The sequence below is a fragment of the Myodes glareolus genome, chromosome 10 (assembly GCF_982192425.1).
Source record: "Myodes glareolus chromosome 10, mMyoGla1.1, whole genome shotgun sequence".
NCBI lineage: Eukaryota > Metazoa > Chordata > Mammalia > Rodentia > Cricetidae > Myodes > Myodes glareolus.
Genome location: NC_142035.1, coordinates 47768542 through 47793531, shown reverse-complemented (window position 1 = coordinate 47793531; position 24990 = coordinate 47768542). Strand labels below are relative to the sequence as shown.

The window sequence follows — 24990 nt, the reverse complement described above, 5'->3', positions numbered from 1 at the left end:
CTTCTGCAAGGTGCTGGCTTCTTAGCTTAATCCATCTTAACCCCTACCCCAAATACTGCTATTCCTTGTCTGCAATGGAATACTGCTTCATTTTGATTTCCTGAGCTAGAGGTCGAATAAAAATTCCTTTCTTTCAGATTGAATCAGATTATCTATAATATTTTTAAAGCCATTTTACTAAAAGATTACAGAAAAATAAAGCAAGTCAAAAGTTCAAAGCACCAAGACAAATTCATCACAACTAACAATTTTTTTTGTTGTAACTATACTCAACTCACACTCTGAACTCACTCCCTCATTCAACACCCCTGTTTTCAACTCCATTTTCTCTATCACCATTTGCATTTCCTTCCCAGGGAACATACCTGTTTTCAGTAATATGACTGGAGAGCATTCCATGACTGAAGTAGCTTCTGAATGGCTAAAAAAGAGCCAACACCTGATGTAAGACAACAGCTTTGAAAATAAGACTTTTCACATGTGTATATGTGCATATACATGTCAGGAGAATAAGTAGTATGTAACAGAAAGACAGATAGGTATGTGTATATACATGTCAGGAGAATAAGTAGTATGTAACAGAAAGACAGATAGGTATGTGTAGCAAGTATAAGAACACAGAAAGATAATGTGGTACATAAAATCATGAATTTGGGGTATAGCAATGAAACAAAACATAGTGAAGAAAACAGAAACAGGCTGCAAAGAAAAACAAAGCAAACCATTCAAATGCATAGTGTTTAGTTATAGAAAAGAACCCTGACCAATCAGCATCTATAGTTAAACCACTAATCTTACCTGGCCTCTTCTCTTCTGTTAAAGTCCCTACGTTCCAATAGATTTAAACACAAGTATAACTGCTAATTTCAATCAGTAATCGGGGATTAAAGAACACAGAAGTATAATAATAAACTTTTCCTAGGAAATTAAAGAACTAATTCTTGACTTTGGATGAAGTATTAGGCTAAACTTATCAATCAAAAGTTTACCATACAGGGTCTCATGTCCAAATGGTTCAAAATTTCAAAAAAATTTCAGTGCCTTCAAGTAAACATCTCTTGTATTTTTTCAACCAGTCAATATTTCTTTCTTGCAGAATACAATAAATCACATACAATCTCTAATAACTGTTAACATTTTGGCAAATTTTCTCTAAATCTTTTCTATTACATCCATCAACTATTACTGATTATACTGAAGTTATTATTTGTTCTAAAAATACTATTACTGAATCTTCTATATCAAGATGATTACTGTAGGAGCTAGAGAGATGGCTCAAGAGTTAAGAGCATTTGTTACTCTTGCAGAGGACCCAAAACAACTTTTTTATATAAGTAAGGGAGAGGATTTTTGCGACATATCATTTATAGAAATGATAACCAAAACAAACCTCGACAGTGGTGTATCCTGAAAAAAATTTAATAAGCCAGGCATGGAGGCAAATGCCTTTTACCTTAGCATTTGAGAAGGCAGAGATGGGTGGATATCTGTAAATTCCAGCCAGGGCCACATAGTGAGGCCCTGTCTCAATAATGAAATAACAACAATAAACAATAATAAATTAACCAATTTTACTTTCTCTTTATGACTTTCACTTACACACCTCACCCGCCTGAGATTCTGAAAGCTCCAGCAGGAAAGGGATCTCTGTGTCAAAGTTAGCAAAGAAGCTCGTCCACTGGTGCTCGAATGCCACCAAGTCCTGTGTAAAAACAAAAATAAAACAGAGTGTCATACAATAGGTACAATAGGAAACAGGAGTCATGAAACTATCTGAAATACCAGGCTGTTCTATATGTGGATTTTTATTATTATTTAAAAGAAAATATCCAGAAAAGGGATACCTATGCAGACAAAGTGGGCCAGCAGAAGTAGTAAAGAGAGCATCCTCAACAAATGGTGCTGGTCAAACTAGATAGCTGCATGTAGGAAAATATAAATAGATCCACATTTATCACCTTGTACAAAACTCAACTCCAAATGGATCAAGGATTTTAATGTAAGGCCAGATACCTTGAGTCTGACAGAAGAGAAAGCAGCCAATAACTTGAATGCACAGGCACAGGAAAGGACTTCCTGAACAGGACCCCAAGAGACATTCAGACCAACCCTGACAGCGTAGGCACTAAGACCAACTATTAATAAATGGGAACTCATAAAGCTAAAAAGCTTCTTTTGTATACAAAATACATCATTTGAGCAAAGCAGTAGTCTACAGAATGGGAAAAAATCTTTACCACCTATGCATGTGACAGGGTTAGTACCTAGTTTATACAAAGAACTCAAAAAAATTGAATATCAAAAAACAATTAAAAATGAGGTATAGAACTAAACAGATAGTTCTCAAAATATGAAAAACAAATGTGTGAGAAGCACTTAAAGAAGTTGAAAACTGATCATCCACAAGGTTCAGCTACACATCTCTTGGGTGTATACCCAAAAGACTATATCTTACTACAGAGATACTTGTTCATTCAAGTTCAATGCGGCTCTATTCACGATAGCAAGAAATTGAAAACAACCTAGATATCCATCAACTGGTAAATAGATAATGAAGATGTGGTACATTTACATAATATAATATTATTCAGCTATTAAACATAATTATGGAATTTGTATGTAAATGATTAGAGCTAGAAACACTCATCCTAAGTGAGGTAACCCAGATCAGAAAGACAAACGTTGCATGCTTTCTCTTATATGTGAATGTTAGCTTTTAAGCTTAGGTATTTAGAGGTTAGGTATCTTGTGAGGGATCAAGTGGAAGGAGGGGATCTTCCAAAGAACAATGAGGATACAATGTTATAAAGGGATTAAGGGGAAACTAGAACAGAGAGTTAAATGGGCAGGGGATAGAATGGCAAATTAAAGGAAGGGATATGGAGAGGAATAACAAATATTAATGGCCTTTTAAAAAGCCATATGGAAATTTACTACTATAGAAGTTTTCTAAAATGTATACATATATGAAAGAAATTTAGTTACTTTATAATAGAGGAGACAAGGTATCATGTTATATGATACCAAGTAAAACCCTTAGTACCAAGTACCAGTGCTATGGGTTACCTTCCACAATCTGGAGGTACACTACTCATTTATGTCATCAAACATGGAAAAGTTGAACAGGTGCTCAACTAGAAGCTTCACCCCACTGACTACTGTTCATGATGCTAGAAAATACTCTATACATACTGCCAGAGGAACCTCACCTGGCTACAAAACCCCACAACCTACAACAATGACCTACCATCAAGATATACTGGCACAATTGTGGCACAAATATTATGGACGTAACCAACCACTTTAAAAAATAAACCAGACTTAAGGCCCACTCTGAGATGGACCCATATCTGACATTGCTGAATAGTCAAGAACTTGAGACTAAATAGGTCATGGGCTACTAATATTATTCTGCTAAGTGAGTATAGCAAAAAAAAAAAAAGATTCCTAATCATGTATTGCTATACCTATAGACCTGTGCATGACTCAACCCTCATCAGGGAAGTTTCTTGTAGTAGATGGTAACTAACATAGATACCCACAACTGGACAATGTGTGGAGCACTCAGTCCTAAATGGAATGTCTTTACCAGGCCTCTCCCCCAAAGGTCAAGGATTTATGTGGAAGAGGAGGGGGAAAGATTGTAAGAGCCAACGGTAGTAGATGACTCCAAGGCAACAACATCTTTAGACTAACAGAGCTGATATACATCTGAATTTACAGAAACCATTACAACACACACAAACTTGCACACAAGAGCCAGACAGAATGCCAGCATGTATAAGGGGCCCACCCCATCTATCAATCTATTGCAATTGACACATGCTGGGAAAGAGAAAACTAGTGTTCTCCAGTGTAGTGACACCAGAATACCAACTACACTCAAGGAAGGTCCTCTGATCAGGAGTGGTGGCCAACACAAAGTAGATCCCATGGTTTTTGTGTGCTTCTGCTATTTTTTTTGGTCTTCCTTATCTTTCTGTTTGTCTTAATTTTAGATTTTTTGGGGGGGGGAGAAAGAATATAAAGTTGGGGAGTGGGGAGTCACTGGAAGGAGGGAAATAAGATAATCACAATATATAGTGTGAAAACTTCTAAGCCAGTAAGTAAAAAATAAGAAGAGCAAATAATAATATATCCTATTACTCTTAAGCTAATGGTCTATCAACTTTATTGTTCTTGGCTTTAGAGAACAAGTTCTGAGTTTATTTATGAATTGTACTTTCTTGTTTCCTAATTAGTTAAATTCATTGTTTTTTAAAAAAACTTTTTTATTTTTATATTTATTTATTTAGGTTTTTTGAGACAGGGTTTCTCTGTAGGTTTGAAGCCTGGCCTGGAACTAGCTTTTGTAGCCTGGGCTGGCCTCGAACTCACAGAGATCCACCTGCCTCTGCCTCCCAAGTTCTGGGATTAAAGGCGTGCGCCACCACCGCCCGAAAAAACTTTTTTATTATTTTATGTGTATGGGTATTTTGTCTGGGTGTAGGCCTGTGTAGTTACTGTGGGAGCTAGAGGAGCATCAGATTCCTTGGGACCAGAACTATAGACCATAGTGAATCACCATCTAGGTCCTCTGGAAGAGTATTCAATGCTCTTAACTGCCAACCCATCTCTACACACCATTAATTTCTATTTTCCTTTAAAATTTCGATTTAGTCAGGTGCTGTAGTACACGCCTTTAATCTAAGCACTTGGGAGCAGAGGCAGATGGATAGATGGGTTTCTGCTGAATTCAAGGCCAGCCAGAGGTGGTAAATGACTCCATCTCTTTTTTGAGACACATTCTTAAAAACAAATAAAATAAAATTTATTTATTTTGGTGAACACATGCCACAGTATACATGTGGAGGTCAGAGGACAACTTTGTGGAGTCAGTTCTCTCCTTCCACCTTTGTGTGACTCTAGGGATTATTACAGGGCATCTGGCTTGCATGGCCAGTGATATTACTGGCTGAAGATTCTTGTTAAACCATCTACTTTCCTTTTCAGTAGCTCTCTCTTCCCTCATATTTCCTTTGATACTTATTTTCATCTGAAAATTTCTAAGCAATGTTCTAACTATATTTCAGGTATTAATAAACAGGTTTTCATGACTTTGTTTCTTGATACATTGATTTCAGTTTCATCTTTATCAAAAACTAAAAGAAAGTTTAAACTTAGCAAGTTGTTTTTAAAAATTATTATTACTACTCAGTTCTAGAGTTTACCTGGTAACTATTGTAAAAATCTAATGTTTAAATTCTTTAATATGCCCAGTAATGAAATTAGTTACATTACTGTGGAAAATAGGCCTGACCTTCTTCCTGGTTCCCAGACACACAGCTCCTAGCACATGAACATCTTTAGTATGCTTACTTTAGTCCTAAGTGCCTTTCTTTCTAGTAACTTGAGTGCTTAAATATATGTTAAATCTCTTAATTTAAAAAGAGTTTAACTTCAACTCTTCGTCATGAAAAAAAGAAAAGATTGGGGGCTACAGAGATGGTTCAGTACTGCTCTTTCAGAGGTCCAGAATTTGATTCTCAGAACCCACATGGAGCTAACTGCCTAAGAAATGTTCACCTCAGTAATGTATGTTCAAAATGTTTATTGCTTCACAATATAAAATTCTAGAGTCATACTTCTGGAGGGGATTTTATTATAAGTACTGTTTTATTGTTTTTTATTTGTTTGTTTGTTTTTGAGACAGGGTTTCTCTGTGTATCCCTGGCTGTCCTGGAACTTATCCTGTAGAACAGGATAGCTCGGAACTCGGATCTGTCTTGTCTCTGTCTCCCAAGTGCTGGGGTTAAAGGGATGTGCCACTAAGCTGGGCAGTGGTGGCACACCTTTAATCCTAGCACTTGGAAGACAGAGGCAGGCAGATCTACAAGAGATAGTTTTCAGGACAGGCTGCAAAGCTATGGGAAAAACCCTGCCACAAACAAACAAACAAACAAACAAACAAGAGATGTGCTACCATGTCTAGCATGCTTTACTATTCCATTCTTTTGTTTGTTTTTGTTTTAGTTTTTGTTGTTGTTGTTTTTAGTTTTTGTAATGAAGAAATCCAAACCAGCCTGAATCTTACTTTCTTTTTTTTTTTAAAAAAAAAATCTGTTTATGGCTGCCAAAGCATTTTTTGTTTGTGTTTGACAAGGAGGGGAAGGGGTGATGCATCAGTACTGAACATTCTGTGGGGGAAGGTTCTCTGGGTCATGAGATGGCCTGGAATTCGCTCTGAGACCAGGCTGGCCTCAAACTCACAGATGTTCACCTGTCTTGCCTCCAAGAGCCAGGATTAGAAGCAAGTGTTGTCATGCCTGGCTATCTTTTTCAATACACAGGCAAGGAGGAGAGAGACAGATTCTAATTTCTCTGTGTAGTCTCCAAGAAGATCAGTCTTAGATACTCTTTTTTTTAAAATTTACTGCTCATTAAAAATAACAGTAAACACAATCTACTCTACCTATTCTAAATGGTTAGTACAGAGTATATGACAGATCTCAGGGGATTCTGTAAACTATGACCATTTACTCATTTTATAGATTAGAGACAATTTTGTGGGATCGGCTCTCTTCTTCTCTGGATTTCTGGTACCAAATACAGGCCATCAGGCTTGGCAACAAGTGTTCCTACCGGCTGAGTTATCTCATTGGCCCCATAACAAGATTTTGTTTGTTTTTGCTTATTTCTTTTAAGACAGGATCTCACTGTGTAGTCCTAGCTAGTCTGAAACTCTATGTAGATGGGGTTAGTCTTGAACTCACAGAATTCCACCATCCTGTGCTTCCAGAGTGCTGGCATTAAAGGCGTGCACCATCACTGCCCAGCCAGATGAAAACTTAAAGATTGAATTGGTTAGCATTACAGTCTAGGGTCAGACACATTTTTGTAAACAAGATAGCGGTAGAACACAGACACACCCAGTTTAAGCACTGTCTAGAATAGCTTTTGTGCTACAACAACATTGCTGAGCAGCTGCCAGGACCTAGGCAGGATGTTACAACATTATTATCTAGCCACTTCTTTTCCAAACCAAGATCTCTTTAAGCATCTTAACTTTTCATGCTACAAAAGACAACTTCTACACTGTTTTACTAAAGCCTATTACAACCACCCCTCTCTCTGAATAAAAAAACGTAAAAATCTTTAGGTGAAACTAGATGCCTCACCAGGCAAAAGGCCTAGACTTCCCTCAGAATGGAAGAGAAAGCCTCATTCTCCAGGTTTTCTACCTTGAGGAGTTCAGCACAATCTAAAAGAGGCGCTCTGCTGTTTGGTTAAAGCAAACTAAGATACACTTTGCAGTTCTTCAAATTAAATACCATACCTTTGGTATTTAATAACTGACATGGCTAGGATAACTTAACATAATTATGTTAAATGCACTTTGGCTCCTTACTTCTGAAAGCATGTTCTCCAGAGACATAGGATCCATCCTGCTGTAGACATTCCATAGACTCAGACTCACATCCTGCAACTGCAACAAATGGCAAAACATTGAAATAATTAAGTCAAATCACTAGGGCAGCCAATTCTCATCTTCTGATCTTCAAAAATAACTACCTTTGTATAAATGGTGTTTTTAGACTAATAACCGAATTATTTATATTATTGGTGACATTGTATTGTTTATAAATTACTAATTCTTGTTAACTGTATTTATTATTATTAAACCAAGGCTTTATTAACACAAATAGAATAAACCAAAATCTTATTTATTAGATCCTATACAAATTAATAAATGTTTTCTCATTCAAAGAAATTATTTTCAGAATCTTCAGTTTATCATCTGATTACATTCAATGATGTTACATACAAACTTATACATACATACATATACATACATGTTTTTTCTTTGTAATTTTAATTAAAGTAATACATGCCTGTGACTTAAAAAAAATCAAACATTACAAAAGTCTTATAATAAAAAATTTGACTCCTACTTTAACCTTCTGGAATGCCCATTAATCTCACTCAGAAACAAGTATTAGAGCTTTTGTCTTTTTTGATATTTATGTTTATACTCTGACCTATGTTCCTTTCACTATTTATCAATTTAGAAGTTAAGTATTAACTTATGCAAAGATGCAGGTCTTCTCTATCATCTCACCCCACACTTTTTCTCTATACACACACACTCTAATATCACTTTTTTGGCTACATCATTAGCTGTTTATAGCACCATACGACTATTATCATACATACATGCATACATATTACCATAATATTAGGTAAAGTACACTTCTACCCTCATCGCCTCATCAGGTATACTAACTTCTCCGTTTTTTTTTCACTAGCATAATCTTTGTTTGCTTTTGTTGTTGTTGTTGTTGGTGTTTGAGACAGGGTTTCTCTGTAGCTTTGGAGCCTGTCCTGGAACTCACTCTGTAGACCAGGCTGGTCTTAAACTCACAGAGATCCACCTGCTGCTGCCTCCTGAGTACTGGGATTAAAGGCATGTGCCACCAGCTGTTAGGTTTTTTGTTTTTTTTGTTTGGTTTTTTTGGTTTTTGTTTTTTTATTTTTTTATTTTGGAGACAGAGTCTCACTCCATGAGTTCTTGGCCAAGAGCTTGCTTTGTAGCCTGGCTGATATGACCTCATAGGTCTACTGTCTCTACCATCTGAGTGCTGGGATTAGCAACTCAACCCTAAACTCCTTACTCCAGGATCACCCCCATCTCCACAGTCTACTACTGTCATCTCCTTGTCCAGGCAGATGCTTCTGGGCAGTACAACATCTCTAGACTCTAGGAAGCATGTTCCTCTTGCACTTCTCCTCTCAAGGCCAAATGCTCTGCGCATGCTGGACAAGCATTCTCCTGACTTAATTACAACTTCAGCCTTAGATTCTTTTTCTTAAGTATTATTCCACTTTCAATTGAAGATCTTATGTTTGTTCGTGTATATTTTTATTTAGTATTTGCTGATAATATCCTTTCTTTATGGAGCTTGTCACTATAAATTTAACATTGCCAGGTCACGGTTTTAGCATCCTAACACTAAGAAGGAAGCTAGAGCTAAGGAAGAACTTTTTTCCTGTTGCTTCAAGGAAGGAAAAATTCTCTACAACCATGATTCAGTTTAGCTCAACCTAAAAGTCAAGAAAAAGCTATGGTGGGTGTGGCTTCCTTCCTCATGCTGGCTCCATATCAGGGACACAGGCTCTCTGAATTGATGACTTTTTTTGGGTATAGGCATGCACTAAGTTTATACAAGCAGGCATGAAACTAGTGATCTTCCTGGCTTGGCTTTGTGACGGCTGGAATCACAGATATACACTATGTTTGGCTAAGACAGTGATAGTAAGATTTTGCTGTGGAATAATTCTCTACACTGTGAATATGTACTACTCTTATTGATTAATAAAAAGTTGAGAAGCAGGTAGTCAGGCAGGAAGTTAGGCAGGAGAGTCAAACAGAATTATGGAAAGAAGGAAGATGGAGACAGAGGGGTTGCCAGCCAGATGCAGAGGGAACAGGAGACGAATGTGCCATGCTAATAAAGGTACTGCCACATGACAGAGTGTAATAAGGAATATGTGTTAATTTAAAATGTAAAAACTATTAGTAATAAGCCTGAGCTATTGGCTGAGCATTTACAATTAATATAAGTCTCTGTGTGATAATTTGGAAGCAGCTCTCAGAATAGGAAAACTCTGCCTACATATGGCATTTATGTGGCATGCGTACATCCACAAAAAGCCACATAAAGCAGAAAAATGGGGGGGGTTTCTAAAGTTGGGTATTGATGGCACACACCTTTAATCCCAGAACTTGGGAAGCAGAGTTAGGTTAGTCTCTGTGAATTTAAGGCCAACCTGGTCTACAAAAAAAGAGTTCCAGGACAGCCGGAGATGATACACAGAGAATCCCTGCCTCAAAAATAGGGGATAGGGTGGGGATTCTAGACACATAAAAATGAAGCCAAGACCAGCTTCCCAGTTCATGTCTCTTATGCAGGTTGTGGTAGAGAAATGTCCCCTGGCTGTAGTCTGCAGACATGGTGAGTTCTGCAGTCTCTCACAGGGGCCATAGTACAAAGAGGCTTCTCCTAGCTGCCTGTGGGCTTGAGAGCTCTACCAGCATGCTACAGGTAGGTTTAGGGTTTTGCTCACACAGACAAAAAAGGTTACAGATACATACTAAAGACAGATCCAGACTGAAAAAGCCTCTAAACATGTCACAGTATATTTGAAAATGTACATAGGTAGGTTGGAGAAAGGAGAAGAATATATACAGTTTTAGATCTAAAATAGTTTCAAAATAATGTCCTTAAAAGTAGAGTAATAAGAAAATAATAAGCTATGTAAAGATGGAATATACACAGAGTCTGGATACTGTAAGTTGTCTTTGAATTTTTTGGTTGCTAAGAAAGACACTAGATGATGAAAATTGATTAATAAAACCAATCTATAAATTTTATAAATATCTTGACTTCAAAATTTAAGTCAAAAAGTAAGTTACTTTGGGGGAGAGGTTGTTTTTATTTCTATAGGAAATCAGAGGCTATGGATTCATTCTGGGTTAAAGAAAATCAGGTCTGATCGAGGAAGACCCCCTGAAATCCTAACTACAGACATAAAAAGACAAACCTAAAGGAACTATAAGACACGTGATGTATAGTTCACCTGCTCAAACACATAACAAAAAAAAATCATCTTTGGCTGACTTGTGTACAATACACAATTTATACTTATATTAATAGATAAGTATGTTACCTTCAAAAGTTTATATATTTTCAGAGGAAAGGGACCAGACACCAATAAAAACTGACGGTCCAGTTGATCCAGGATCCAGAACAGCTTTTAGGCTGCTCACTGAGATGATCCTGCCTCACAGAAGTCTACAGCCAAGACTTAACAATTATCCCAAATTTTCTCAGAGTCCAAAGATTACCAGCGTCCTCAAACTATAGGAAGTAGTCTAAAGAACTACATTCACATTCTCAAAAACATGGACTATGAATGTTTGTCTTTGTTTAGAGGGGGGTTGTCTTTGTTTAGAGAGGATAATAATTGATCACGGTAAAAAAAATAACCAAAGGAGTTAGATTCAGAGATCTCTTTCTAAAAGAAGAAAGGGGAATATGATATAGAAACGATATGATAAAAGGGTAGATTATCAAATCTATTTTTAAACTAAAAAAGCAACTCCTAGTCTTAAATATTTTACATTGATAAGGATTTTGGCTTACTAGTACAAATTTAAGTTAATTGTGTTATACTGTATGTATATTTATATTCGTGTTTAAGGTATTGTTTTTATGTAGCTAATTTAAAAATGCAAGGCATAATTAAGAAATACAGATTAATAGTCATCTATAATAGTGAAACTTATAGTCAGGTATGTTTTCAAGGTCATACACAGACATATTTAGATAGATGGTCTTCAAACACTTCAAAGATGTACAGAATATGGCATTTTATATGCTTAATAACTTAAGGCTTTTCATGACACTGAAACACTTTTGCTCTTGGCAGCACCAATCTACTTCAGAGAAGAAGATAGGCATTAAAGAAACTCCATAAGGAGTTTGTGTTCTTTATGGCAAAAGCTAGTCATGTGGGCCAAGAACCTACCCTTGCCTCAACTGATGACAGCTGCTGTCCAAACTAAACCAGGAACTGCCAAACTTTGCCAAGACAAGGTAGGACAGTTCTTCAAAGTTCCATGTTTTACAGAAAAGTCAGTTAGATATGCTAGGTTTGTAGGCCAGAGTTGGATGCCCTAACGTTACAGAGAAACTCGAGGTGACTGTCTGGGCAGCAAGGTGTCCCTGTCATTAGGTAACATTTCACCCTTCTGGGATCTTTGACAAAGAAGACTAGAGGTTCACAGTTATAATTTTTCTTAGATATATGGTAAAAGATAAATTAGATGTGAAACTTTAGACTCATCAAGATAGGGTAGAGAGTTGAGTATTTTCTCTAATTTGTCAAATACAAATGAACTGGATTTTGTAACTGTAATTCTTAATAACTATTTTTGTTGTATATAATCTTACTATCATAAAGTTAAAATGCCGGGCGGTGGTGGCACACACCTTTAATCCCAGCACTCGGGAGGCAGAGGCAGGCGGATCTCTGTGAATTCGAGGACAGCCTGGTCTACAAGAGCTAGTTCCAGGACAGGCTCCAAAGCCACATAGAACCCCTGTCTTGAACCCGCCCCCCCACCCCAAAAAAAAAAGGTTAAACCTTCTTTTTTAAGTAGACAAAAAGGGAAATGCTGTGGAATAATCATTCTATACACTGTGAATATCTTTTACTTTCACTGGTTAATAAAAAGCTGACAGGCAGGTAGCTGAGCAGAAAGTTAGGTGGGAAAGCCAAACTGAGAAAGATGGAAAGAAGGAGGGTGGAGACAGGGGTCACCAGTCAGACACAGAGGGCACAGAAGATGAACGTGTCATGCTAATAAAGGTACTGCCATGCGGTATAGCATAAATAAGAAATATGTATCATCTTATATAAGAGCTAGTTAGTAATAAGCCTGCCCGAGTTATCAGCTGAGCATTTACAATTAATATTGGCCTCTGTATGGTAATTTGGAAGTGGCTGCTGGGACACTCCACCTACAAGATTAATAGTCTTTTTTTTTTTCCTTTTTTTAAAAAATATTTTTATTACATATACAATATTCTGTCTGTGTGTATGCCTGCAGGCCAGAAGGGGGCACCAGACCCCATTACAGATGGTTGTGAGCCACCATGTGGTTGCTGAGAATTGAACTCAGGACCTTTGGAAGAGCAGGCAATGCTCTTAACCTCTGAGCCATCTCTCCAGCCCCAAGATTAATAGTCTTATATGATATTTGCCATTTCCTTCACATGGCCCATCCCACCCCTAAAGGCAAGATCCCACAATAAAGATCTATATTAACTCTTCAAAGGTTTCAGAGGGAGGGGGTATTTTCCCTTGTGAATGTGACTTCACAGTATGAAACACCTAAGGCAAGAGCCATAAAGTCTGTCTCACTTGGACTGTATCAATGGTGTGCCACTTTTTAATGTCACTCCAGGCACAGCACAGGTTAGAGCACAGGCTCTAAAGCCGGATCATCTGGGCCTGGCCCCAGCCTTGTCACTCACTCACTAGCTCTGTGTCTTTGGGAAAATTTATTTAATCCCTCTATTAGAGAGATTAACTGTTTTATAACAGTGCCTACCGCAGAGAGTCACTGTCCAAATTTAATCACTTCATATATGTCTTTAATCCCAGCCCTTGTGAGGCAGAGGAAGGCAAATGGATATCTCGAGTTCAAGGCTAGCCTGGTTTATAAAGTCAGTTCCAGGACAGTCAGAGCTACACACAGAGAAACCCTGTCTCGAACCCTTCCCCCACAAAAAAACCTTGCCCCCACCAAAAAAAAAAAAAAAAAAAAAACAGAAAAGATAAAACAAAAATAATCATTATTGCAAAATGGTTTCCTTTCTTTCTACTGTGGCCTGATTCCCTCCAAGTTCCTTTTGAATTTGTGGACATTTCAAGGGCAACTCCCAGAGCCTTATTTGCACACTGTAACTATAGTAACCCTAACCTGACAGAAAGGTAAAGTTCACAGATAGCCTTAGAGAGTGTGGTGTCCTGCTAGGCAAGTCCTCCCGCACTTCCTCAGGATGTTAGACCTTTGACTTGCTTCTATATGTACTATTTCAACAACATGTTCCCATTTCTAGCATGACAATGCTTCCTCTCCTTGGTTTTCTGTTGGGTCATGTCACATCAGTTGGGGTCCCCTGGAGTCAAACAAATGCTTTCTGTCACCAGGCCATCCCCACTAACCTGTAATGTGAATGAGTGTCATTTTCTAGACTCCCTCTCTCCCATTAATTTATCTCAACAGATATTTATTGGTCATCTCCAAGATGCAAAAAATACAAAAATAAAACACTGTGCTGGTGTGGAAAGTCCTTCTGTATATGTGTAGTTTTATTGGTTAATGAAAGAAGCTCCTTAGGCCTATAGCAGAGCAGAACATAACCAGGATGGAAGAGACATATATAGAGAGAGTAGGCAGAGTTAGAGAGACACCATGTAGCTGCCAAAGGAGACAGATGCGTCCCTGGAACCTTGCTGATAAATCACAAGCTTCATGGTAAAATATAAAATAATAGAAATGGGTTAATTTAAGATGTAAGAGCTAGCTAGAAATATGCTTAAGCTATTGGCCAAACAGTATCGTAAATAATGTAGTTTCTATGTGATTATTCCGGGTCTGGATGGCTGGGAATGAGTGAGCAGTCTCCGCCAACACCGTGCACAGGCCATCTCTTTCAAAGCCAGGCATGGTGATACCCTTAATCCCAGCATCTGGAAGGCAGAGACAAGCAGATCTCTTTGGGTTCCAGGCAAGACTACAGAGTAAGATCTTCTTTTTTTAAAAAATTCCTGTTCACTTTGTGACAATAACCAAACATACTAGTTTTCATACATACCTCATATTTCATGGTAAAAAATCCATCTCCTCCAATGCCTTCAAGTGCAAAGGCCTGTACAATTGGCCACTTCTCTACCACAAACATATCAAATATCTGCAAGTGACCTAGAAGAATCAGATACACCAACACATATCAAATACCATCTTGGACATAACAGTTCGAACCCAATCTCATGTATTATGCAAGTATCGCCCCCTTCCTCTAGCAAATAAGTATGAACAGATAAGAGAGTTAGACATTGAAACTAGAACTATAATGCAAAATTCAAGAAAATTAAAATCATAAGCAAATAATATAAATTCAGACTTCTCTATAACACATGCTCACATTTTAGTTTTCTATAAAAAAATAAGTAAGCTGAGCAGCAGTGAGCACCTTTAATTCCAGCACTCAGCAGGCAGACAGATCTCTAGAGTTTGAGGCCTGCTAGTCTACAGAGTTACTCCTAGACAAGGAGTGGCTACAGTCAGACCCTGTATCAAAACAAAACAAAACAAAATGGGTGTCCTTTATGTAGTAACAATTTCAATATTCAGTGTTTTTTTTTCTTTCTACAATATTACCTCTAGTAAACTTGTTGATTTTCCCCCTGTATTCCATGTCCTATAAGCATTTCTGTTTGTTTGCTTACTTGTTTGAGACAGGGTCTCTATGTAGCCTTGGCCAACCTGGAATTCACTATGTAGACCACACTGGCCTCACACTTTTAGACAGTCACCTACTTTTGCCTCTCAAGTGCTAGGATTAAAGGTGCATGCTACCACACCCGGCAAAAAGATTTATTTTAACTCATATGTATATATGTGTGGGTATCCATCGAGTCAGATCCCCTGGAACTGGAGTTACAAGCAGTTGTGACCTACCTGATATGTATAGCTGCCAACAACCAAACTCAGGTCCTCTGAAAGACCAGTAGATGCCGTTGGCCATCTTTCTCGCCTCATAAGCATACTTTTTAAATAGTTATTCAAACTACAATTTCCTATTATGAAAATGCATCATATCTGCACTCTAAGTAATAAATGATACAGACTAGATGTTAATTATGCTAAATCCCTTATCAGTTCTCCTTGACTACAGGTAGCCTTGGTATGTTATTGTGGTAACTTCACAGTTATGAACAGACGCTTATATAGGAGTGTCCCTAAATTTCATTCTGGTTGATCCTTTGCCTTAATGAAAATGGGTCAAATGGTTTTCTAGCCAAATATCTAACATGAAAGAGATAAAGGCATTCAACCTGAATATCATCCAAGCAAATTTCTTAAATGGTTACCTTGGGAGCTGTAAGGAATACCAATTCTACTGCAGTCTCGAACCATGTCCACAAAACTGGAAATCTTAAATTCTTCTGCTGCTTCCTCATCTTCATACTAAAAAGAGAAATTAAAAGGAAGATGAGCTTTGATAAGACACATCAGTCAAAGTTTCACATTATCACTGTACAGCCTCAGGATTTGTCTTAAATGGCAACTAGGGAAGGCTGGGCTCTAAACTCAGTCTCTCCTATTTATTGTCAACTAGTGAAGAATGGGCTCTAAAGTCAACCTATCCTGTTTGTTGTCAAAGGTAGTCTCCATTTCTTCATCTCATAAACAAAAATCAACCCTAAATGAATTGACTGAGACATAAATGGAAGAGATAAGACCTGTTCCTCCAAGTTCTCCCAACAATCACATGGAAAGAAAAAGTCTCAATTAATGCTGGGTAGAAACTGCCATGACATTACAGGCAGAAAAATTCCAGTTTTCTTCCTAGAAAGAACCCAAAGGGTTTTTTTCTATTTGAAATAGACACTAAGAACCTAGACAAAAATGTTCCAAAGTTTAAGAAATTCTAAGTTTTGTAGGCATGTCCAGTCTTTTGACACTGTAACTCTACTTTGTTATCTATAGTTTAGACTCACTCAAAATTGCATTATCAAATTATACTAAAAAAAAATAATAATCTTCTTGGCTGGTGGAACATGCCTTTAATCCCAGCACTAGGAGACAGGTCAGTAGACCGTAGACCTCTGAGTTTCAGGCCCATCAAGGTTACACAGTGAGACCCTGTCTCAAACAAACAAAAAAAAATAAAGTAAGATCCTATAACTATTTAAATAAGCCTACAACTTTGTGTTGAGTGACATTTGCAGCTATTCTTGCCTGCTCCAGCCCTAAATCTGGAGGTTGGAAAAGCCTGCAGGGGCAGTCCCTGAGCATGGGACAGAATAGGTGAGGAAAGGCAAGTCAGGACAGTGGGCTCAGAAGCCCAGTGTAAAGTCCTTTTGTCTCCACCAGGTAAACAACTAAAAAGCTTTTTACTTGAATATTCATTTCTGTGTGACCATAATCTGACACTGGATCTGTATTGTTTGCTAAGGGGCTTCTGGTCCAAGTTGACACTTTGCTGAATGAAGTACTTAGCTTGTCTTCCTTCCTCACCTCATTTCCGGTCATGCAGTGGAAATGCAGGTTTCTCCAATGTGCTACATAAGGCAAAAGGTATCCATAGTTGATAGGATTACAGTACAGATGGACACTATCTGATTTAATCAATATAATCACATCTGTAAGAAAAAAAGCAAAACACAAAATTGTCAAAGGCTTTCCCTTCAGACAGTTTCTGCCCAGAAAATAGTAACTTCCACTAATGCCTAATGAATTGTAGGTTCAGTAATTCAGGGTTGCACGGCCTGGCCCTGGGTTCATTTCTATTATAACAAACAAACAAATAAATCCCAAAACCAAAACATACAGCTATTTCAGAAACAATGTAACAAAAGTCTAAATGTATAATTATTTAACTAAGCAGAGTCAAGTGCAGACAGTAAGGATTTTCTAGTGTTGCTGCAATGTTCTTCCTATGATGGCCTCCTAGATAGGACAGTGTTATGCCCAAAATAAGTCAAAAGAGCAGGCTTCATTACCTGAAACAGTGTACTGCAAAGTTCAACAAAATCAAAGATGTGGTACTATGTTACTTATTTATTTACTGACTAACTGATGACAGAGTGGCTGCATTGCTGAAGGTTGAGCTAGAGCTACACAGGTCCTAGGCAAGCACTCATCACACTAAATTGCCTCAGCTGGCCTTTCACTCAGTACTCAGCACAGGGAGGCCTTCAGCAATACTCCTGTTTCAGCCTCCCAAGCAGCTGTGATTTCAGAACTGAGCCACCAGGCCTGGCTTTTTTTTCAGGCTACACAGATCTGGCTGATCTGGAATTCATTGTGTAGACCAGGTTGGCCTTGAATTTACAGCATTCCTCGCCTGCCTCCATTTCCAAAGTGCTGAAATCACTTTCAGATGTACGTCACCACACCTGGCTTTACAAAATACTTCAAGGAGGAGATAAGTATCAAATGGAAATAACAGGGCTACTGAGTCAAGAAGCAGCACCAAGCAGCACCAACAGCAGGGACTCCACACTAAAACCAGTGTCTAAAATTCCTGGCCAAAGGTTCACTTGGCTCCAGGCAATTGTGAGTCTGGACACTGCCTGTCATAGAAAAGGTTACTGTGTGCAGCAGTGAACTCTGCACACAGGAAAGGCTGGAAGGAAGGAAATGCAGGCAAGTGAAAGAGCTTCTGGAAACACACCAACAGACAGCAGATTTAGAACAGTCATCAACATTGGCAGATCAAGTAAATAAGGAAATCCCAAGAGTGCAGAGAAACCCAGGCAAAGTCAAGATCTCTGAGAGAGGGTAATAGAATAGGGCAGAATTACTAAAGTAGCCTGGGCATGGAAAATAAAAGCCATAATTCCAAAAGAAAAGCAGGCTTCATTCCATGGCTCCTGTGATGGTGGTGCCACTAGACCTCTTTCTAATAAGACTAAGCTAGGACTTGCTGGAAGAAAAGTGCAAAGGAAGAAACAACCCTCTCTTGTCTCAGCACTGGGTTTCCTCACAACCCACCAGCCCCAGAGCCCTGTAGACTACCTGCTAAGGGAGAAATTTTGTGATACCTGAAAACGTGAGGCACCCATCATACACCACACATGATCCACTATACACCACACATACTATACACTGAAGTGTAACCGTAAAGAATTAGAATCCAAAACAAAAAAACAAAAACAAAACAAAAAACCCCACAAATGTATCATAACAACTGCTAACAAATTTCGTACTCTTAATAGACTGATATTTAACAGAGTTAAATAAAAAAGAAGAAAATATGGCCTAGTTTCTTATTAAAGTCAGGTGTGGTGACTTTAATCATTTAATCCAAGCAATGAGGGTGCGCAGGGTATGAGAATCTCTGTGAGTTCAAGGCCAGCATGGTCTTTATACATAGTGAGTTGTTCCAGGATGGCCAGACTCTACCTCAAAAGACGAAAGAGGAGGAGGAGGAGGAAGGAAGCAGAGAAGCTGGACATCACGGCACATGCTTATGATTCAAGTTCAAGGATGACACCCTGATTTAAATAGAGACACTGGTATGAAAAAAAAATTCCCGCAAAGGACAGCAGCAGGAGAATGAGAAGAAGCAGGAGGACAAGGGATGGTAGGGCTGGCCAATGTGGTGGAACAAGCTTTTAACCACAGAATTCTGTGAGTTTGAGGTCAGCATAGTCTACTCAGTCTGTTCCAGGATAGCCAGAGCTACAAAAAGAGAACCTGTCATCATCATCATCATCATTGTAGTAATAGTAGTAGAATTATGTAAAATACTTTTGAAAATGTCTGAAAAATAAGTATCTCACGTTGGCATTTTTATGCTCATAAAGTTAAAGGTAGAAGCATGCTAGTTGTGGTGGCCTGTGCCTTTAGTCCTAGCACCTAGGAAACAGAGGCAGGAGGAGCTCTGTGAATTCAAGTTCTCTGAGTTTGATGTCAGTGTGGTCTACATAACAAGTTCCAGGACAGCCTGGACTACATGGTGAAGCTCTGCTTCAAAAATTAGAAGAGGAGGAGGAGGAGGAAGAGGAGGAGGAGGGAAAGGAAGAGGAGGAGAAAGAAGAAGAGGAAGAAGAGGAAGAGGAGGAGGAGAAAGAAGAAGAGGAGGAGGAAGAAGAGGAGGAAGAAGAAGAGGAGGAGGAGAAGGAGGAAGAGGAGGAGAGGAAGGAAGAGGAGGAGGAGGGGAAGGAAGAGAAGCAGCAGCAGCAACAACAATCTGGTGATTTTAGCTTTCAAACTATGTGGATATAAAAATGACTTTATTAATTTGGAGAAAAACGCTTATTTGCTAAGTATCCACTATGACAAATGACAAGATAAAGCCAAAATACAAGAAAAAGAAAAAACACATCTTTAGGAATTAAGCACTTTGCTTAATTTTAGTACTGATATGTCCCTTGTAACTATGGTTGTAGTGAAATGTGTAGCAAGTACAAACTTCCAAAATAAATTCTGACCAGAACACCACATTTAAGGGAAGATATTTTATATTTGAAATGTTTACTTTATCTTATTTGTATGGGTGTTTTGCTTATATGTATGTCTGTGTCTCACTTGTATTCTTAGTACATGCAGAGAGGCCAGAAGAGGGCCTCTGATCCCCTGGGACTGGAGCTGTAGACAGCTGAGTCATCATACGGATATACAGGGAATTGGATCCAGGACCTCTGGAAGAACAGTAAATGTTCCTAACCACTGAGCCCTGTCTCCAGCCCCCTGAAAGAAATTTTATTTTATTTTATTCAAGCCCTGCCTGTCTTGGAACTCACTTTGTAGACCAGGCCAGTCTTAAACTCACTGAGATCCGCCTGCCTCTATTTCCCAAATGCTGGGATGAAAGGCTTGAGTCACCTGGCCTGGCCAAGTAATTTTAAATCAAAATCTGAAACAAATAAAAAAAGCAAACAAATGAATTAAAAAACAATTGTAATGTCAGAAGCTACATCCATAAAAGTCTCACCAATATGACCACCCAAACATGAGTTGAGCAAGGACGTTACCAATGGAAATGTCTAAGTGGACAGGGAAAAGCCCTTGAAGCCTCAACTCTACAAAAAAAAACTACAAGCAACTGAGAAACACTGGGAGCAGGAGAGGTGGTCTTCCAGGAAAGAGCACACCAATTGGTTGTTCAGAGACAAATGATCAGCCCTAAAAACATACGTACAAGTGACATTATATGGACTGAGAAGATTATATGTAGGAATATATATGTATATGTACTCAATAATAATTTAAAAAGAGGCCATGAATTTGAAGGGAGGGAAAGGACATATGAGGGTTTAGAGTAGTGGTTCTCAACCCTTCTAAGGCTAAGACCCTTTAATACAGTTGTTCCTCGTGTTGTGGTAAACCCCAACCATAAAATTATTTTCATTGGCCATTTCATAACTGTAATTTTGCTACTGTTATGGATCATAATGTAAATATTTTTTGGAGGTAGAGGGTTGCCAAAAGGATCACACAGGTTGAGAACCATTGGTTTAGAGAAAAGAAAGGGAAGGAAAAATATTATTAATTTTATTTTAATATCAAAAATTAAAAAGAAAAAGAACCAATGAAGATAACAGTGGTGGCTCATGCGTGTAAACCTAGCACCCAGGTGGCTGGAGGCACTGCAGATCTGAAGCCAGTCTGAGTACAGAGAAAGCACCTGCCTCAGACACAAAGATGAAAGAAGGAAGGAAAAGGAAGAAATGATATTAACAGAAAGAGTAATTTCAGTCTTCTTTTTCTGTATTCGTAACAAGACAGCTTTAACTAAACTACAGATCAACAATACTGGGGACTTTAGCATGACAGAATTTTCAAATACTCTATGACTCAGAACTAGTGACAGTTTAAGTCAGATAATTCTTCATTGTGTAATTGAGGCTTTTTGTGCATTTTGAGATGTTTAGCAGCAGCCCTGGCATCCACTAGATGCCAGTACTACCACGATCCAAACCATGGCCATCAAAATATCTTCAGACATTGCTAAATGTCCCCCAAGGGACAAAACTGCCCCCAAACTGAGAACCACTATACTCAAGTGAGATCATCTGACATCAAATGTTTGTTTTCATGCCCTCCCCAGCTGCCCTGCAAAAGTGTCTTGTCTCTTGTCCAGTTTCACTTGTTTGTTGTATGTCTTCTGACTCACCCCGCAGACAATTTATAATGCTAAATATATGATATCAGAGACAGCTCCAGGGCAACAGCCACAGCAGCATCAACACACGCAGTGTCTCCAAGCCAGAGAAGGCAGACTGCAGGCAGAAAGCCTGCATTGTATAAAGTCACACGAAAAACAATTCCCAAGGACAGCAGGACAATAGGCCCTTGTTCCTCAGCTAGCCATCCACATGAAGTGTTGCTCACAAGAGCAGCTTACAAGAACAAATCATCTTTGCCTCAAAGCTCAAAGTGCTTTCAGTGGGCAACAGCACACAATCTAAACCTTCGGTGAAAAGCAGCAACAGGCAATCCTAAGAAAAACTAGTACACTGCCAAGAGATAATGCCAAACCCTGATGTCAGCTTTTGGTCTCAAAGATGATTTACCCAATAAATGTATTCTGGAACCTATTTGTTGATAGTCTGTTATGCAGTGTGTGACCAACAGAATATACTACTTAATAGGTCAATTAGGAAATGCAACTTTTCATTATTAAAAAGACAAAATCTTATCAGTTGTTAATACTAGCTACTTGGGAGGCTGAGGTCAGAGGGTTGCCAATTTCAAGACTAATTAGGACATCACACATCATTCAGCAAATAAAGCAAAATAAGGCAAGAATTTACCAGAGCATTGAACTACTTAAAATTCGACCACATTTTCCCATTAAAAAATCATGTATGGAGTGCTGGGTGTATATCTTTAATTCCAGCACTAGGGAGGCAGAGGCAGGTAGATGTCAGAGTTCAAAGTCAGCCTTGTCTACACAGCGAGCTTTAAGCCATTTAGAGCTACACAAGACTCTGCCACAAACAACAAACAAACCCACAAAACAGAAACAGAAACAAAAAACCCCACAGAAACAAAAGTCCATGAATTGGAGCTGGAGAGATGGCTTAGCAGTTAAAGTACTTGCTATTCTTCCAGAGGACTGGGTTTCAACCCCAACACCTGAATGTTGGCTCACAACTACCTGTAACTCCAGCTCCAGATCCAAGGACACCAAGCACACACAAGGTGCACATTCAAACATGCAAACAAAACACTCACACAATAAATTAAAATTAAAACTTTTTTAAAAAAAAATCATGAATTAAGGATCCAAAGAAATAAACCACTCTCTCCTACCATTTGCCAATCTAATACAGACTTACCATCTAGAATTTCTTCAGAAAATCCTGTTTTCTCAAAATCAGTGGTATTCTGACTGTATAATCCGAGCAGAAGGTAATTGGCCAGCTCCCTGCAGCCTTCGTTGTACCTGCTGTCAATTCCTGCAAGGCAAGGAAGGCTGTGACTAGCTGTCTTATACCATGGAACACAATAAACGCCAGTGATAAAGCCCTCATGGCTTCAGGCAGTTCAAACCAGTTATGAGCTAAAACTAAATAAACAATCCCTTGTTAAAGAAATAGGCTGAACCACAAGGCACCTTTTTTGGATCTCAAGATCTACCTAGACGGGAGAATTAAGTAACAAATATTACTAAGGCTGTTGATTTCTGGAAAGCATTTTTTTCTTTCAGTTTTTAGTTTACATACATAGGTGTTTGACCTACATGTATGTGTGTGTACCATGTATGCCTGGTGCCCAATGAGGCAAAAAGAGCACCCTCCAGGATACATGAGGTCCCCTAAATTGGAATTACAGATGGTTGTGAGTCACCATGTGGGTGCTGGGAATCAAACCTGGGTCCTTTGGAAGAACATCAAGTGCTCTTAACTACTAAGACATTTCCAGCGCCATAAAAAGCAATTCTTAAGGGCAGAAAGAACCAGCAAATATGGTCTTCTATTGACTTACTAAAGATCTTGGAATACGTTCAGTTAGTCCAAAAACAGATCTCAAAGAGATCTTTATGAAAAATGTGTGATCAAACAAAAGAAAGTTAAGGTGGTTTGAAAAATATGAGGACAAGAGGGTGTAACAATAAACCCTAACCCTTCACAAGCATCAGAAGGGATGCACTCTGAGTGTGGTGTGGTGATATACTGTAACATGAGGGGCCGGCTCGTTGGGGTTTCTGTCCCACCCAGTACCCCACAACCGGCAAACCCCAAAGAAAATCACAGATGGGACTCCATAAGATTATAAACTGATTGGCCCATTAGGTCAGGCTACTTATTAGTTCTTATAACTTATGTTACCCCATTATCCTTATCTACGTTAGCCATACGGCTCAGTACCTTTCTCAACTGGGCAGCTTACATCTTTCCTCTCCGGTGGTCTGGGCAGAACTGGAAGAGGGAGCTTCCTAGAATACTCCCAGTCTCTTTGCTCCACCTCTACTTCCTGTATGACTTTCCTGCCTATACTGCCTGCCTGGCCAATCAGCGTTTTATTAAAATATGATTGACAGAATACAGATAATTCTCCCGCACCAATATACGCTACTGCAGATGGCCCTCACTAAGGTTATCTAGAAAGGTGTGACCAGAGAGGAAAGAAATTAAATGATACTATCTTTACCATTACCTCTCAATGTCTGAGGCAACCCGGGCCTACAGTCATGCACAGGATGGCAGGATCAGGGTCAGTAGCTGTTGTCTATATGATTTAAAAAAGAATGGGTTGCGGCAGGAGCGCCAAGAATTTTAAGAGCTCCTTATCTCACTGACATCTTTCAATATTCACCCACAATAGAACAGGAGATTTCACAGGGAAGAGAACTGGGAAGACACTAACCTACAATGTACCTTCCATGATAGCATTATTATTATTATCTTCCTGAGATCAAGAATGCAAACCACTGGCACTGTGAGTCCCACTTCATGAAAGCACTGACCTAGGATGCAGAGAATCCCATCAGGCTGAGACTTGCTGCTCTGTGTCAGGATGCTCTGAACCTGGCGGAGTCGGCTGCAGCTGTAACAGAACAACAGTTTCCTGAGTGCAGCAGTGCATGAAAATCCCTAAAAGGCACACGCAGGAGGGATGGCTTTGTTAGGTCCGGATGCTGATACTAGTCTCTTTAATCAGAAACATACCCTTCTCTTCCATTTTCTGGACAGATGATTATGTGTAAGTGGGCTAAAGACTATCTGGACTACTAATTATAAACTAGACTGTCAGTGGCTCTTTGGTTCAGTGAAGGATGACACCAAGGCCCCATTCATAATCAATCAGGAGATGATTCAAGAATTCCCAATGCCTTTTTACTTTTGTTGGATCTCAAAGACAAGTTTCCATGCTGATTTAGCTTAATTTTGGTCTTTACCAGTCTGTATCAAAAGTAACAAACAAAAATTGACATAAATGGCTCAACAAACTCAGCTCCGATTCATTCATTTGACCACCCTCATGGAATCTCAGCACAGGAGAAACACTTGATTTCTAGAGAGCTATTACTCCTTTGGCAGAAGGGACATTTCTTGCACCCAGGCAAAGTGTAAGGAGACATGTATTCCTAAACAATGAAATCTCTATGAACTCTTCTGCCTTCCTATCTCCCTCTATTTTTTCTCAGTAACCCCAAAGATGAGTACCCAATGTCATGGTCAAGCCTGATCCTTCAC

The 24990-nt window shown here is 38.8% G+C and overlaps 1 protein-coding gene across 2 annotated transcripts in view; it reads right to left on the bottom strand.

Moving 5' to 3' along the window:
* The window catches only part of Dnaaf9 (dynein axonemal assembly factor 9), a 140406-nt gene that overhangs the window by 102311 nt on the left and 13105 nt on the right, over positions 1-24990 (bottom strand). For both annotated transcript variants that reach the window (XM_087911193.1, XM_087911194.1), the window contains exons 2-9: positions 24261-24340; positions 22630-22749; positions 16856-16980; positions 15706-15802; positions 14427-14533; positions 7388-7465; positions 1604-1702; positions 366-421 (exon numbers count right to left, since the gene is read on the bottom strand). In XM_087911193.1, the coding sequence (XP_087767319.1) occupies positions 366-421; positions 1604-1702; positions 7388-7465; positions 14427-14533; positions 15706-15802; positions 16856-16980; positions 22630-22749; positions 24261-24340 (762 nt within the window). The remainder of the gene's footprint in view (positions 1-365; positions 422-1603; positions 1703-7387; positions 7466-14426; positions 14534-15705; positions 15803-16855; positions 16981-22629; positions 22750-24260; positions 24341-24990) is intronic.